At 49.8% G+C, this 17,504-nt stretch overlaps 1 protein-coding gene across 1 annotated transcript in view; it reads right to left on the reverse strand.

Annotated features, from left to right (window-relative positions):
* ITGA11 (integrin subunit alpha 11) overlaps positions 1 to 17,504 on the reverse strand; it is a 125,753-nt gene that overhangs the window by 80,178 nt on the left and 28,071 nt on the right. Inside the window, exon 2 of the mRNA XM_040493086.1 lies at positions 11,884 to 11,995. Coding sequence (XP_040349020.1) covers positions 11,884 to 11,995 — 112 coding nt within the window. The remainder of the gene's footprint in view (positions 1 to 11,883; positions 11,996 to 17,504) is intronic.

A 17,504-nucleotide genomic window follows, 5' to 3' on the forward strand; every position in this document is an offset into this window, starting at 1 on the left:
GAGGAGGAGGAGGAGAGGAAGAAGAAGAAGAAAGAAGAAAGAAGAAGGAGGAGGAGGAGGAGGAGGAGAGGGAGAGGACAAGAAAGAAAGGAGGAGAGGAAGAGACGACAAGGCAAGAAGAGATCAAAGTATCTGGAGCTTGGAGGAGCCTTGAGAACGTTTGCTGGCTGCGTCTTAAGCTGTGGGCTTCTGGTACGTCTTCCAGGCCCTGAAGGACCCTGAAGGGCCCCCAGCTCCTTCCCCGGGAGGACCACTGTCTGGATACCCACTGCTCCGGCCCTCTGGGGGAGGGGCGGGGAGCACTCTCTTCTTGTGCATGTGCTGCCTGCCAGGGTCTGCTGGGTATCTTGGCCTGGGGCCCTGAGCCAACATCCCCCCACCTCCCTTCCGCGAGCAGTTTTTCTCTCTCTCTTCCTCTCTCTGGTGCATTGGGTGGTTTCATCCTATCCTGCGCTGTAGTGATTTATCCTTTAACCAGAATGAGTCATGGCACCGGATTTTATTTGTTCCAAGAGAAAATAGCAGAGGGTATTTATGCGCTGCGGTATTGGGAGCCTGCTCCGGGGCCTGAGCCAGGAAGAGGGCTTAGGACGTTCCTGGGTGAGATTTCTCCAGCAACAAAGGCTGAGGCCGCCCCAGGCCTGACAACCGGCATGGGCACCAAGGAGGAGGGATGGGCTTGGATAAGACCCGTCGTTCCGCCCCCAAACAACAGTCCTTAGGGCCCTTCTTCTTGACACCTCTCCCCAGACACCACATCCTTTCGTGGGGGACAGGCCAGCATAGGGCACTAACTTATCCAGCAAAATCTGCCCGCTCACCATCTCCTATTGCTCCCTCATGAAAACACATTCGGGCTCGCATCACTATGCCCATTTCGCAGATGAAGAAACCCTGGTCCAGTAAGTGGCTGTGACATGCTTCAGTTCCGGCGGCTTGGAAAGTGGCTGAGCAGGGAAGGGAACGCAGGTTTGTGTGGATCTGGACGCCTAGAGGTTTCCTGCAGTAAAAAGCCACCCCCTCGTGCCTTCGTGTATCTGCCCAGGCAGAAGATCTGCACCAACCTTGAGACCTGCCATAACCCTGAGGGAGGGGGCCACGAATGAGAGGCTGGAAACCGCCGGGGTTGGGAGGGGAGGGAGGGCAGGGCCTGAGGGCACCCCGGGGCTCGGGCTTGACACCCAGTTTTTGTGGACTTATTCCTCATGGATTAGCTTTCCGGTCAACCCCAAATTCTGTCACCAGCGGGCCTCCTGTTATCTGAGAAGGTCTATACAGAAAGGCATTGGAAAGAATGAGCACCTTACCCAAATCACAACTTAGTGTAAGTAGCTACCACCTAGTGATCTTGAGACAAGAGACCCAGGATGGTGGGTAGACTAAGCCTTGGGCAGTTTTCACCTAGGCGCCAGGTGGAGATATCACGGGAGGAGGAGGCTGGCTCCTATCGCAGGAAGAGGAGCTGGGAGACCTGCTTTCAGTCCTGCCTCTCCCACTCACTTGCTGTGTGACCTGGGTGTAGTCTCTGTCTCTGGCACTCAGTTTCCTTGTCTATAAAATAAGGGGATTGCGGTGAAGAATTTCTAAGACCCTTCCCAGGCAGGGGGGTGGGGGGAGAGATGCCACAGGGGTGGAGTAGTCCTGAAGACCAACCACATTGATGTTTGCTACAGGTCGCTCTGTGCCTCCCAGTGCAGGGGCCAAGGAGGAAGTGGGGCGTGGGGAGACAAGGGATGCGGTGGAGGAGGGGCTGAAGGGGCGGAGGGGAAGAAACACTGAAGAGTAAGGAGCAGGATGGGAAATCCAGAGACCAGGCAGAGGAAATGGGCAAAGAGAAGAAAAAAGAAAATGGAAAGGTAGGAGAAGGCAGAAGAAGGGCTAAGGGAGACAGGAGGAGTCTTAGGGGGATGACAATAGTGAAGTGCGAGCAGGTTTTCGCAAACCGCCCCCCCTCCCCCTGCACCCCCATCCCCAGCTGGCTCTGGGCTCTCAAAGTCCCCATTTCCCCACAGGTTCCCCGCACACGGTTCAGGTCATTTTGCTTCTGCCTGTTGCCATGAACTTAAGATTCCGGGGACAGAGATCTCTAGGTCTGTGGTTCTCAGAGTGTGGTCCCCAGACCAGCAGCCCCAGCAGCCCCTGGGAGCTTGCTAGACAAGTGAGTTCTCAGGTCCGACCCCAGACCTGCGGACTCAGAAACTCTGGATGTGGGGTCCTCGGGGACTCTGGTGCCCCCGCTGACGTGTGAGGACCACTTGCTCTAGAGGTTCACACAAGTTGCAGTGAGTCCTCTCGAGAGCCTCTAGATGTACTCTGTGTGCGTAAGTGTGCATCCTGAGTGCTTCTGTCTGTCCATCGCAAGGGCTCCGGCCCCATAGAGGTTTGCCCAGCGCTGCAAACTCCCCGGCTGGGCCCCCGGCGGCTTCTCGGAGAGGCTCTCGGGGACAAGCTTCAGAGTGTGAGCACCACTCCCTCTGTCTTGCAATTCTCCCCTCCTCTGCCCTCTGCGACACTGAACTCCCATCTCCCCCTTGCCTCTGATGGTTCTCTCTCCCTCCTCCCCACTCCCACCCACGGGCATCCTAGGGTTCTTTCCTCAGCCCCCTCCTTCTCTCTGAACGCTCCTCTGTGAACCTAGTTCTCCCAACGCACATCTGAGTCTGGGCCCTGATCTCCCTGCCAAGGTGAAGGTCTCTGTCCCCTGCTGCCAGCCGGCCACCTGTCCCCGATGACCCTTGGATACCTCGGACCAATGGCGCCAAAGCTTAGCTCACACGTTCCCCCAAAGTCTGTCTCCTATTGCTGGGTTTTGCTTTTCTGTTTTTTCATTGTTTTGCCAGTCAGCAAGATATGCCCCCAGCCATCCTTCAACCTGTTTCATCTGCCGCCTTCTCTTCTTGCCTTAGCTCACTCTACTCCAGCCACACTCATGGTTCCTTGAACATGCTGAGCATCTTCCTACCTCAGGGCCTTTACACTTGCCATCTTCTCTGCCTGGAACACTCTTTTTTTTTTTTTTTTTTCAAGTATCCATGATTGTCTCAGATTCTCCCTTTCCTTCCGGTCTCTGACTGCTGTCACCCTAGCATTGAGGCCTTTCTTGGTGGCCAGCATAAGGCGGCAGCACTTCCCCCAACTCGTAAGCTCCCCTTACCCTGCCTAATGCTTCTCCATTGCACGGATCACCATCTGACAGATGATGGGGAAACTGACAATGTGTCTTCCCCCGCTAGAAGAAGGGCTCCATCAGGGTTGGGACTCTGTAGTTTTGTTCACCATTGAATTCCCAGGATCTAGCACCAGGTTCTCAAGGATGAATGAATGAACTACTGACACTCATAAGGTCCGCCCCTTCCTCAAGCCCTGGCCCTTAGACCTTCCCCTTAACCTAGACTTCCATAGCCTTCCCACCAGCCTCCTCACCTCTAGGCTCTCCTCCCTCGGTTCCATCCTCACATAGTAGCCAAACTGAGCACCCTGAAAATTATACCTCGGGTGAACCGCTCTCCTGCTCTGAAACCTCCAATGGCTCCCCATTGCCTCCCAGATACAGTCGCCTTGCTCTGGTGTCTAGGAGTCTCGAGGGCATTGTCCTCGCCCTCCCAGTCTTTGGCCTCACTGCTCTGCTTTCCGCACCTTCTCCTCCAGCCACATGGGATGGCATCCTTTCTCTAAACATGGCCTCTTTTTTTTTTTCTTCTCCTCTGCACAATCACCCATGCTGTTCCCTCCATCTGTTATATTTTTCTCACCCACATCCATTCTGTCCATGGAAATCCTACCCATCTGGAAGCCCCCTCCTCCATAGCCTCCCCCGATTCCTTCCGCCTCCTGAATTAGAAATTTCTCCCTCACATGAATTCCCCTGATCTTTTCTGTGTGCCCTCTCTTGGTATTTATTGATCATTGGGTATTGGTTGGGGTTCTATGAGCATACACCCTCTCTTCCTGGCTGGGCACAGCACATTTATGTGACTCTGCTAGAGTTGGGTCCTGGGGGACACCACTGCCTCAGTTCCCATGGGGCCAGCAGCATGGCCAGTGGGGAGAGACACCGCCGACGGAGACTGTGGGTTTCCAGCTGGTGGGGCTGCTTCTGTTCTGGGCTTCTCTGGGGCTAATGAGACCTGGGCCCCAGACCTGGCTCGGGCATTTACCGTGTCCTCTCTCTTCAGTCTCAGTTGCCTCCCCTGGAAGATGAGGACAAAGCCTACCTCTCTTACATGTGGCTCACATCCCTGAACCTGCACCCCAGGGACCTCACCAGGCCCTCTTGTTCTAGAATCCCACTGAGTTCCAAAGGGCTCCCTTTGTGGAGCCCACCAGGGCTGTCTGGCTCCTGCTCCCCAGCGCCCTGAAGGGGACAGAGCAACATGCTCTGCCTTGCTGAGAGCTGGCGCTTCTCTCTCCAGGGGTGACAGCTTCAATGACAAATTGGAAACTTGTGGGGCCCAGCTCTGCTTTTTTTCCTAGCACCAGGAGGCTTCCTGCCCCGGGGGGACCAAAGGCACGGAGAGGCCCTCTGCAAACCCTACACCGGAGCTTCTGGGACATCAAATGGTCTGAAAAAAATCAACTGACTTAATGACTTCAATGTACATGCATTAGAGTCACATGGATTAAATTTCTCTGAAAATACACAAGGGCTTTAAAAGCAGGGGCAGAGAATACTTGTTTGCTCTTTTCCTTTTTGTGTGTCTGTGAGTGTCGTTTTTGCTGCTGAAACCAAGACACGTGGCAAACTGTTCAAGGCTTTGCCTAGCTTGAGTCTGGAGTTGGGGCGCAATGGGCAGAAGGGGAAGGGTTAAGGAAATCAAGTGACATCCCCACCAGGTCTGTCCCCCTTCATCCTGCAGCTGATTACACCAGGCCCTGGTGCCCTTGACGTTCGAGGAGGCCCACAGCCTGGTAAATGGGGGCCAGGCCTCCTTGGCGCCTGTGGTGGAAGACAGCTGGTGGGTCCTTCTCTGCAGCGGTGCTGGGGCCTGGATTTCTGGGCAGGCACTGGGGACTGATGTGGTCCCCTACTCGCATCTCCCCACCCTCAGGGGAGATGGTGATCCTCACGGGTGCCCCTGCGAGAGTCTCCTGGGGAGCTCTTTAAAACACACACTCCCTGGCCTCATTGCAGGCCCAGGAGATGCCGACCCAGGTGTGCCAGCCCTGCCTGAAGGGCTGGGAGCCAGGTCCATACCCAGGAGGCAGACTGTCAGAGGAAGACTCTCGACCAAGCGTCCAGAGGCCCCATTTCAGGGTTGGCTGCTTGCTCGCTGTGGCAAGCCGCTCAGTCCCCACTGCCTGCTGTACACATTCACGTTTGGGGTATTTTCTGATCTTGCCTAACACCCTGAGATCGGTAAGTTCATATCCATTCTAGACACAAGCAAACAGAGGCACAGGGAGGCCGAGAGAGCTTCTCCCAAGGTCTTCCTCCGAGAGACGGTCTTTGGACCTGCCCTCCCTCTGAGCCGCCTGCTGGCATGGAGTTGAATCAACACGCACCACTGGAGCCGTCCCCGTGCATAATTTCCAGCCAGTGTCCCCCAAATGACACTGGCATCAACCTCTTTTCCTATGATCAACATCCACAGAGTCTTGTGTCTGAGCACAGCTCTTGGGATGCTGCCCTATAGGGCAGGAAAAATGGGGGCCGGGGGGGTGGGAAGCGAAAAGCAAGTATCCAAGTTGGATAAATGGGTGTCCCTGCAGTGGGGACAGGTTCCTGAAAGGCCCTGTGTGCTCCTGTCCGTTCTGCATGAGGTGCAGCTCCCTGGGGTTCCAGGGCCTCTCTGTCTCTCCCAACCCAGCTGTGACAGAAAACAAACCCAGGACACATGGCTACAGTGTAGTACCAGCCCTCTCCCACGATGTGCTCAGATCAGCAAAAGTGACCAGGAGTTGATTCTATCAGACCTTTCTGCTCCTCTAGGCTCAACCTCCAAGACTCCACTCAGACGCCCCTCTTCTATGAAGGCCTCCCAGAGACCCCGGGCACAGGGATTTCTCCTTTCAAACTCAGGCTGAGTTTCTTCTATGAGGAAGATGCTGTGTGGGCTGCTCTCAGACACAGGGAAACGGAGACGGTGTCCAGTAGGGGGGATGCACCGTGGGCCTAAGTGACTCCAACACAAGGTAGGAAGTGATATATGCCATCGGAGAGAGGGTTTAGGAAAGGTAAGGCCATTTTAGGCCGGGAGAAGGATCCAGAAAGCCGCATGGAGAAAGTGGCCTTACAAAGATGAACATAATTAACAGCAGCTCATATTTTGTCTTGTATTGTTTTTTAATTATTTCAAGGATATTAGTGCCGCCTCCTCAAATGGTCTGTGAGTTATTTGTGAGTGAAACCATGCCTTACTCACACTAATATTTTGCAGAAACTAGTAACGTTAACAGAAGCTTAATAAACAAATAGTAGTCAAAACAAATTCAATCTTGCCAAAGCCAGTTCCATTTAATCTTTTTTTTTTTTTTAATGTTTATTTGTTTTGAGAGACAGAGGGAGAGAGAGAGAGAGAGAGAGAGAACACCAGCAGGGGTAGGGGCGGAGAGAGAGGAGAGAGAGAATCCCAAGCAGGATCTACACTGTCAGCGCAGAGCCTGACACAGGGCTCAAACTCACAAACCATGAGATCATGACCTGAGCTGAAATCAAGACTCATGTGCTTAACCAATTGAGTCACCCAGGCACCCCCAGTTCCATTCAATCTTTAACCCTTCACAGCACATACAAAATATGTGCCATATTTTGGGGCTGGTTGAGAGAGATTTAAATCATTAATTTAGTCTTTTGGGGCACCTGGGTGGCTCAGTTGGTTAAGTGACTTCGGCTCAGGTCATGATCTCGCGGTCTGTGGGTTCAAGCCCCGCGTCGGGTTCTGTGCTGACAGCTCAGAGCCTGGAGCCTGCTTCAGATTCTGTGTCTCCCTTTCTCTCTACCCCTCCTCTGCTCATGCTCTGTCTCTCTCTGTCTCTCAAAAATGAATAAACATTAAAAAATGTTTTAAATCATTATTTTAGTCTTTCAAAATATGTTCTTTTGAGCATTTACTAACTGCCAGGGATTATACCCCTCATTTCAGAAAGAAAGACAATGAAACAGACAATCACTATCCAGTTTGATGAAAGTTATGAAAAACAAGATACAGAATTCTATGGGGCAACTACTCTGGTGATGGGAAGGGATGGTCAGAGAAGGTTTCTCAGAGGAAGTGAAATCTCATTTGATAAAAGAACGTGGACTTTCAATTCTAGCCATAAACAAATTATGAAAGCTAGATAAAACACACGTAACAACTATTTTCAGGCACTGGGCAGCAAACAATGCAGAGCTCGGTACTCCGAAAAGGCAAGCAGAGGAGCTAAATCCACACTCACCCCGGCTCTCTACATGAGGGGACTTTCCTTATTTGGGCACAGGGGAATAAAATCCAGAGAGCAGCAGCCGTGCTGAGTGGAGGAAACAGTGATTAAGGCTGGGGCTGAAACTAGGATTTGGTAGGGGCAGGCAGAAGGGAGACAACCACAGAAAAAGAGCCCCCCAAACTCTGCTAACATTTTCCCTCAGGATCCTTGGCTGACTCCTAAGCTGCATATGCATCCTGTGAGACTCTAGAAAATCTGCTGGTGGGGAAGAGTTTTTAGAGGCTGTCCGATGCCTGGGAGATGTTGGGGTTCATGCCTGATCTGAATGGAGAAACTTTGATGACTATTGTGGGCTTTCAGGGGAGATCCCAGAAGATCCATGCCTTAGGAATTAAGGCCACACCCTAAGAGGAAGGACAAAACTAGATGATAGCTGCCCTAACCAAGGCCCAAACAAAGCCATGGTAAGATCTAGGTGATTTCATCAGTATTTTAATTGCCTCTCAGAACAAAATATATAATTCTTTATTTTATTTTATTTTATCCTATTTTATTTTATTTTACAAGGCTTATTTATTTATTTTGAGAGAGACAGAGAGAGAGAAAGAAAGAGAGAGAGAGAGAGAGAGAGAGAGCAAGCATGGAAGGGGCAGAGAGAGACGGAGAGAGAATCCCAAGCAGGCTCCATGCTGCCAATGCAGAGCCCGATACAGAGCTTGAACCCATGAACTGTGAGATCATGATCTGAGCCAAAACCAAGAGTTGGATGCTTAACAAACTGAGCCACCTAGGTGCCCTGAAAATGTATAATTCTTTTAAAGAAGATAACATAATCTATAGCCTCTACTGTGTAACATTCACAATGTCCAGCATAGACTAAAATAAAAAATTACTAAACAGGCAAAGAATCAGGATAATCAACTGATAATCATAAGATAAATAGTCATTAGAAGCAGACCCAGAGATGATCCAGATATTGGAGTTAGCCAAGGACTTCAAAATAACTATGATTAGTATGTAAAAAAAAAAAAAAAAAAAAAAGACTAAAAAATCAACAAATGGGAGAAAGATTATTTTAATAGAATTAGGATCTATAAAAAAGAATCAAATTGAAATTCAGGAGCTGCAAAATAAAATATCCGTAATTAAGAATATATCAGATGCATTTAGCTACACAGTATACCTCATGTACATAGAAACAGAATTCCTGAGAATATATCAATGGAAAATTTTTTTTAGAAAAATCAATGAGGATAGTTAACCATATTAACAAAATAAAGGAGAAGAACCATATAACACTGCAGTCTTTGCAGAAAAAGCACCTGATAAAATTCAACACTTACTCACACACACACATATACACACACAACCTCAGAAAAGTAGGAATAGGAAAAAAAACTTCCTTAATCTGAAGGTATCTATAACAAATGAATAAGCTATAGTCAAAATCTTATTTAATTGTGAAATACTGTAAGTTTTCCCTCTTATAAAGGAAATAAGAAAAGTGTGTTCAATGTCACAATTTCTATTCAACTTTGTACTGAAGGTCCTGACCATTGCAATTAGGCAATTTAAATAAATAAAAGCTACAAAGACTGGAAAACAAGAAATAAAACTGTAATTATTTCAAATGATCTGATTGTATACCCAGGAAATTCAGAAGAATAGTATCAAACTATTAGAAATAATAAGTTAATTTCATAATATTGCTGGATATAATGTAAGGATACAAAACCAACCATATTTTTATTTTTTTACATTTTGTTTTAGAGAGAGAGTGTGTGCGAGCTGGGGAAAAGGGGCAGAGGAAGAGAGAGAGAGAGAGAGAGAGAGAGAGAGAGAGAAAGAGAATCCCAAGCAGGCTCCACACTCAATGCAGAGGCTGATGTGGGGCTCAATCCCACAATCCCAGGACCACAACCTGAGCCAAAATCAAGAGTCAGACACCCAACCAACTGAGCCATCCAGGCACCCTGACTGTCTTTTCCTATACTACCAAAAAAAAAAAAAAAAAGATTAGAAAATGAAATAACATTCCACTTTAATTAGCATAAAATAGCAAATACCTAGGAGTTAATGTCGTAAAAGACACAAGAATTTTACACTGAAAACTTGAAAGCACTATTGAGAGAAGCACTGTTAGTTTTCTTAAACAGGATGTACAAGAAACACTAACCATAAGACAGTTTTACAAGTTAAACTTTATAAAAGTTAAGAACTTCTGTTCCTTGAAAGATACCATTAAGAGAATGAAAAAGCATATCACAGACTAGGAGTTCTTTGCAATGCTTTTCTCTGACAAAGGATTTGTATGCGGAATATGTTTTTTAAAATTCTATAAGACGATAAGGAAAAGAAACACAACACAATTTTTCAAATGGGCAAAAGTCACAAATCAGACACTTCACAAAACGGGATACCAAAAGGCCAGTACATTCACACAAAATTACTCAACAGCATTAGTCGCTATAGTAACCCAAGTTTAACTCACAAGGAGATACCACCGGAATAGCTAAAATCAAAAAGACTGATAATACCAAGTGTTAGTGAAAATATGGAGCGATGGAAACTCCATTACATTACTAAAGAAAAGTTGAAATTGGCAAATCATTTTGGAAAAAAGTACTTGGCAGATCATACTAAAGCTACATTACCTACCCTTTAACTCAGCGGTTCTCCTCCTGAGTATACACCCGATAAAAATGAGAGCAGACATCCACCAAAAGACATATATGAGAATGTTAATAGCATCTCCACTCAAATTAGCCAAAAAATGGAAACAACCCAAATATCCATCAATAATTAAGTGAATAAATACACTGCTGCAGTGGAATATTACACCAGTGAAGGAGCACGAAGTATAATACATTCCGCGATATATTAAACCCCAAAGACATAATGTTGAGTAAAACAGGTCAGGTATAAATGAGTACTTACAGTATGATACCATCTATACGAAGTGCAAAACCAGGCAAAACAAATCTGGTGACAGTGGTCAAAATAGGGATTACTTGGAGGGGCACTGACTGCCCCTCCCGTGTGACAGGGGTCACACGGGAGCTTTCTGAGGGGCTGGAAACGTTCTGGATCATGTTCTGGAAGGTGATGACATGGGCCTATACATAGGTAAAATTTCACTGAGCTGTACAGTGGAGATGTCTACATTTTATTGTGTCTAGTTACACCTCAAAAGAAAGACAATAAGATACTCCTTTAAAAAAATATGAGAGGATTAGCCAGATCAGCATGGTGGGGTAAGGTGAGGGGGGAAGGTAGGAGACGACATCACTGAGGGAGGGAATAGCATGTGCAAAGAAGGTCTAGAGGGAGAACTGGAAAAAGAGAAAAAATTCAGTTTGGCTAGAGTGTTGACTACAAGAAAGGAGTGGAGGAAGTGGAAGGAGAAGAGGTTGGGGAGGGTAGGCAGAGGCAACACTGGGAAGAGAGCAGGGTAGAACGTTTGTCGCCACTGTTTGTGTGGTCCCTTGACTCGTCAGGGGTATCTAAGAGGGCCAAGAGAGGCCCAGCCTCTTCCATTTCGGGAAGGAGGGCCTTGCCTTCTGGCAGCTAAAACCCAAGCAGAGGGAGAAGAATGGCAATTAATAGTACATGTGTGGGGCAGATCTTACTGGGGTGCTGAAAACGTTCCAAGACTGATTTATAGCAATGGCTGCATAACTTAGTAAATTTGTTTAAAAAAAAAAAATCATTGACTTGGGAAAAAAAAAAAAAAACCAACATTGACCTGTACACTTGAAAAGAGTGCTTTATGATACGTAAAATATAAGCCAATAAAGTTATTTTTAAAAGTCAGAGGCAGACCTTCCCCCCTCTTGATAGTCCCTGCCCCCAGAGGCGTTCCTGGCCCTCTCCCCCTACCCTGTCTCACTCTCGCTTTCCTCTGCCCCACCTTCGCCTGTGGTTTAGCTTGTGAGCACACACACCCATCCTCAGAGACACCCCCCAACACCTCTCCAAGCAGCCAGGATCAGAGGCACTACCCCACTGATGAGACACTGAGGCCCTGAGAGCAGACGGGAAGGGGTAACTATCGGTTCTGGATGCCTGCTACCTGTGCTGTCACATAACGTGCCACCTGTGCTATTTTCATTCCCACTTCTCAGATGAGAAGATGGAGGGCCTGACGTGGAATGCTCGAGGTTTCATAGTCAAGGGCAGATGATATGAAGCCAGGACAAGAAGTCAAGTCACTGGACATGAAGGTGTCTACACGTGAGGGCCGCTGTGGGCAGCCAATGGAGGGGCTGGGTGTGGGGGGGTCCAGGGCTGGGTGGGGTGACAGCTCTCACTCACCACTTCTTTTCTTTTCTTTTTGACAGAAAGAAAGAGAGAGCATGCACAAATGGAGGAGGGGCAGAGACAGAGGGAGGGAGAGAATCTCCGCTGAGTGCAAAGCCTGATGCGGGGCTCAGTCTCACCAAGTGTGAGATCATGACCTGAGCAAAAATCGAGAGTTGGACGCTTAACCAATGAGCCACCCGGGCGCCCCTCACTCACCACTTATTGCCACTGATGTCATGCTGCTGCACTGTGTAACCGAAGAAGGCGGCCCTGGAGCCAGCGATGATTCGAGGCTTCCTGGTGTCCATGTTGAAGGTGTCCGTGAACCCTGGGGTGGGGAGAAGAGGATAGTCAGGCAGGAAGAGGTCTGGGCCCCAGTTGATTGATGGTCCCCACTGGCAGGTCTTGGGTGTGGGAGGAGTATGGTCCCCTGTCCTTGGGGAGCCGCCATGTGAGGTGGTTAATGTAGTCCCTGCTTTGGGGAGCCCACAGTCTGATAGGAGAGGTAGGAGAGGCGCACCCCCTGCCCTGCAAGAGCCATAATCTGATAGGGGAGGCATAAAACCTACTCTCAAGTACACCAGGTCTGACTGGGAAGACCTGGTCCCTCCTTCTGAGAATGCCAGGCTCATGGTAGGGGTGGGGAGAAGATAGCTCCTTTCCTCTTCCACCATCCCTACCTCCAACTCCACTCCTTTTAGCTTCTGCTGGTTTCCTCTTCCATTTCGTTCTCTCTTTTCTCTCCTTTCTCCTCCTCCTGTCCCTCCTGCTCCTCCCTCTCATCTCTGCCTTCCCACCTGTCCCCCGCCAAGCCTTGGTTCCTAGTGGCCATGACTCCAGCTCTACTGGCTCACCACCACCTTCTGAACTGATCGGCAAAGCTCTGCCTTGACTTCAGTTGGGGGTCACTGCTCGGCTGGGGCAGTTGACGCAAAGCAGAGAAACAGTCTCGTAACCCTTTCACCCTGGCCTCTAAGGTTTTCCTGGTTTTGTTAGGTCACGTGCCAATGAACCGATTCCACCTGCCAGACAGCCTTGGTGTTGAACCTTTGGCATTCTTGTGCCAAATCACAAGAAACAACAACTCACATCTGCATGGCAGCTTGGTTCCTGAGTCTCTTCACATCTGCCACCATTTTCCCTCACAGGACCTTGGGAGAATGAACAAGCATCATCCACATTTGGCAAAGGGGGATCCAGTGCCAAAGTGGTTACGAGGCTTGTCCAAGGGTGCACAGGGGGTCAGTGGTAGCAGCAAGAACGAGGACCTGAGATGCCTGCTCTTTGACTCCTTCCCTCCACGAGGCATTTTCAGGGCATGTCTGGCCTCCTTACCCATTATTAGTAGTAGGAACACCAAACTTGGGACCCATGGGACTTGAGGGGTGGGATCCTACCATCAGCCCAAATTTTCAGATTAGTGAAATACAATCAGTAGAATAGAATAGAATAGACAGAATATCACTCCCCCCCCCTTTCACGTATGTGTAGGGCGTGAAATACACGTTTATGTATTTCAAAGAACTTTTACATATATGTTACCCATTTGACCTCTATGACAGCCCTGTGACGTGGGTAGCAAAGGGTAGCCTGCGGGACAGGGACTCTGAATGTGAGGCTAGTACCTTGAGTGTCCCACTGTCCTGCCCATGGACACTGAATCCCCGGGCTGAGTATTTGAGGGGGACGCCCAGGGGCACCTACTTGAACAAGACCTATTGTAAAAGAACAAGTCATTTCTTCCACACTTTCTTTTTTTGCTCTGCGAATGGATGCAGTGGCCAAAAGTTTCATCATTAGAGTCATTGAATTAGAGTCCCGGAGGGAAAACTGGAACTCCTTGGAGTCGGGATATTAGATATATGTTATCTCCCTTGTCTATGTCAATTGGTTATTAATGCTGCCTGGAGCACTGTGTTAAGAGAGATTCTGAGGTCAAGTCTGTGCTCAGTGGGCAAGACTAGTGTGATCAATGAGCGGGATGGATCCTGCCATGGAAACAGGAGAGGACAGTGGCAGCAAGCTGCTATGTAGCTGTCCTCATATTCCTAATCTGCCACAGGAATTTAGTGTCATGGCCCAGAGTGGGGCTGGGAGACGTACTTAACTCATTAGCGCCTTATTTACCAGGCCCAGACTCTGAACAGACTTATCAGCCTGGTTAGCAGCAGGCAGCCTCAGGAAAGGGGACCCTGGTCAGGTGAGCCCAGGGGGAGGAACCAAGGACCCTGGTTCTTGGCCAGTAAGGGCATGTCCTGGAAGAGAAAGGGACGATAGTGTCACCTATGCAGGGCTGGGAGGTGGGCAGCGAGGGGTCGAAGAAGCGGGGTTTGCAGACAAGGAACTCGCTCTCTCTCCAAATCCGTTCCAGGAGTGAACACACATACACACACGCACACACACATGCACACACATATACATGTGCACACGCAATACATGCGCGCACACATGCTTGTGTGCACACAGGCCTGTGTGCACAGACGTGCACATTTACAGGCACAGGCCACATCCCTGATGGTGTGCAACACTTTGTCTGGCTCCCTGGCGCCCCCTGGAGACACCCCATGGTGTCCCTGGTCCTCTTCTGTATCTGACCTCAGCAGGAGGAGGTGACCCTGAAGAAGGGGAAGGCACATTCTGGCCGTCAGGACCCTCCCACCATTTCCAGGCCTACAGGAGGGTGAGGGCCAGGGAAGATGAGGCCATAAATTGTGTCTTTGAGGTCCTCCCACTGCCAGTGCTTCTTGTGTGAACATGGCCAGGGGGTCCCTCCAAGATCTGTCAGATCCTGTTACTCCTCAGCCCCATACCCTCCACTGGGTTCCCGCCCCACTCAGTCATAGCCAGACTCCTTACCTGCAAGGCCCTGTGTGACCACGCCCTCCCCGCCCCCGTGCTGTTCTTTCTTTTTATAAATTTTTTTTTAATGTTTACTTATTTTTGAGACAGAGACAGAGCATGAACAGGGGAGGGGCAGAGAGAGAGGGAGACGCAGAATCGGAAGCAGCTCCAGGCTCCGGGCTGTCAGCACAGAGCCTGATTGGGGGCTTGAACCCACGAATGGCGAGAACATGACCTGAGCGGAAGTCAGATGCCCAACCGACTGAACTTTCTGCTCATTTCCTGTCCTCCCTCCTCCATCCATCTGCTCCAGCCACGCTTTCCCCACTGGTCGGTCCTAATGATGCCTCAGACCGCCCTCTGCTCAGCGCCTTTGCCCTGGCTGTTCCCTCTGCCTGGAACGCTCCTCCCCGGTCAGCTGCACAGCTCACCCCTCAAGTCATCCAGGTGTCTGTCTCAGTGCCATCTTACCCACCACCGGGCCATCCCGTCACTTTCCGTCCCCCTTCTCCTCCATTTTTCCTGACAGCACTTATCACAAACATATTACATATTTATCTGTTTTTCATCATGCGGCTGATAGACCATAATATTCCTATGTTCTCTAAGTGGCAGGAAACACTGCTGTACCCTCAGCTTCTCCTTAGCCCTTGGTGCCTGGTCATAGGTATCGACTGACTGGATGGCTGGGAACCAGGCGCCACGTTGGGCTGGGATGCCCTCTCCCCTCCATGAGGAAAAGGGGAAAGAAAAGGATATTTTTCCTGAGCACTGAGATGTTCCGGGTATGATTCTAGGCATCTAACCATCGATTTTACATTAATTAGTTAGATCTTACATCAGCCCTGTGAGATAGGTATTATCCTACCTGTAGGAGGTTAAATAATTTGCCCTAAATCACTCAGCTGGGAGGAGATCAGAGCAAGTCCATGATCAAATAGCTCAGGGCACTGGGGTGATGTGTTACCCCTGGGAGACCAGCCTTTTATAACAAGGACCCAATAGGGAGGAGGGAATATTTTTTTCAGAGAAGGGGGTCCTCCCTGCCCTCTGCCCTCAGGGGCCACCTCCTCTGCTTTGGAATTCTGTTGGGAGAAGGAAATGGAGAGAAGGCGGATCCCTGTTCTCCTTCCCTCACCTGGGGGTCTGTCTAGGACCAGTCTAGTCTCCCCTGCACCCCCACCCCCAACCTCCTGGGGATAGGATTAGTGAAGCCAGCCACAGGCTAGAGGACAAAAGCCCTCAGGGCCAGGGTATTAAGTTACAAAGTGGTGGTGTCCTCACTGGCGTGGGCATTTGCTTCTGATCAAACCAAGCCAGAGAATGCGTTTCCTAAAAGTGATGTCAAGTCGGATGCTCTGACCTCAGCTCCCAATGAGATCTCTGGCCCACTCCTCTGATGGCAGATGGCTTTCACACGTGGGGAATGTACTCTTCTCCGAGATTTACGCTCTCCAAATACCAATAAAACAAAACAAAGTTGTTTTTGACGGGAATCGACAGGCCAGTCGCAGAGACGCTGGGAGACTGGCTGCTTTTCTGCCCTTGCTATTGATGACAGAGGGTGGAAACCCACAATTCTTGGGCTGCTCTCCTGTGGACTGTGGCCAAAGTTACATCAGCTTTTTCAGAAGCTTATCTGTATTTTTAAAAAGCACCAGTCAGTCCCAAGAAGGGATGGAAATCACAGCCCTGAGCTTGAGTACCACTGCAGGCTAAGGTGAACACCATGGCCCCGTTACCAGGTGGGGTAGTCCCAGTCCCAAATGCTGAGGCACGCTGGCCAGCACGCATCCAGAGCTCCTGTTGGCCAACAGCTCCATTGGGAGCCCTCACTCTAGCTCAAGGTCGGCTGCTGGGCTTCCATGCTGCACTGGTCCATTTTCATGGCTCACCCCCCACTGCCCAGCCCGGTCCCAAATCCTCCACACGTCTGCAGACTCACTTGTGCTAGTTTTCCTCTGGCTGCCTGCGTGCAGTTACCAAGGGCCCCTTTCTGCTCCCTAAGATGCCCCTTCCTCCCGCCCTGGGGCCTTTGCACTTGCTGCCTCTCTGATGAACTTCTCATCCTCATCAAATCTCAGCACAAATGTCACATCCCCTCTCATCCCCAGAAGCCTCCCTGACCCCCGATTATACCAGGTCTTGCCTGATGATCTCATCACCTCTTGTACTCACCAGTACAAGTGACGTCTTTATTATCACAGTTAGTAGTTGGAACTGGTGTGATCATTTGGTTGATGGCGGCTCCACGCACCCAGCCCGGGGCTAGCCCCGAACAGCACTGAGGGGTGAGCAAGACAGGAAGAGAGTGGGGAGCCTACCAGATAGGGAGAGCTGCGTGGAGAGTAAGTGCAAGGCTGTGACCAGTCTGCCATGATGCTTAGAGAAGGCAGGGACCATGGTGGGCTAGGGCAGCCAGGAGGCTTCTGGGGCTGTGATCTCAGCCTGGAAGGTTGATGCATACAAATTGGTGAGGTGGCCCAAAGGCAGTAGGCAGGAATTTCTGGTGTGAAGGGAAGGAGAAGAGAAGAGCCTGCCTGGCACAGGTGTCAGAACCGTCTAGCTCCTCCTGCCCTCCTGCCAGACTCCTTGAGGGTGAGTCCAGGCAAGGAGACAGCATGGCTTTTGAGATGAGGGAGGGCTGGTTAGAAGCCTGGCTCCAGCATTCATTCGCTAATGGGCGACCCAGGGTCAGTTCCTTCTTCTTTCTGGCTGTTAGTTTACTCATCTATAAAATGGGACTAATAATGCCCACCTCCAAGGGTGGGTGACGAGACTGAATGCAGTACCCAAACTGTGGCAGTGCCTGGTAGGTGGAAAGCACTCAATACATCTTGGTTGAATTAAATTGAGTCAAGATTCCCTGGTCTCTGGGCTGCCTCAGTGCCTCTGCCCACGCTGTTCATCTGCCCTAGGAGGCCTTTCCTTCTTCCTTCTTCCTTCTTCCTTCCTTCCTTCCTTCCTTCCTTCCTTCCTTCCTTCCTTCCTTTCTT

This window comes from Herpailurus yagouaroundi, unplaced genomic scaffold (genome assembly GCF_014898765.1).
Source record: "Herpailurus yagouaroundi ecotype Mexico unplaced genomic scaffold, PumYag 184, whole genome shotgun sequence".
Classification (NCBI taxonomy): Eukaryota; Metazoa; Chordata; class Mammalia; order Carnivora; family Felidae; genus Herpailurus; species Herpailurus yagouaroundi.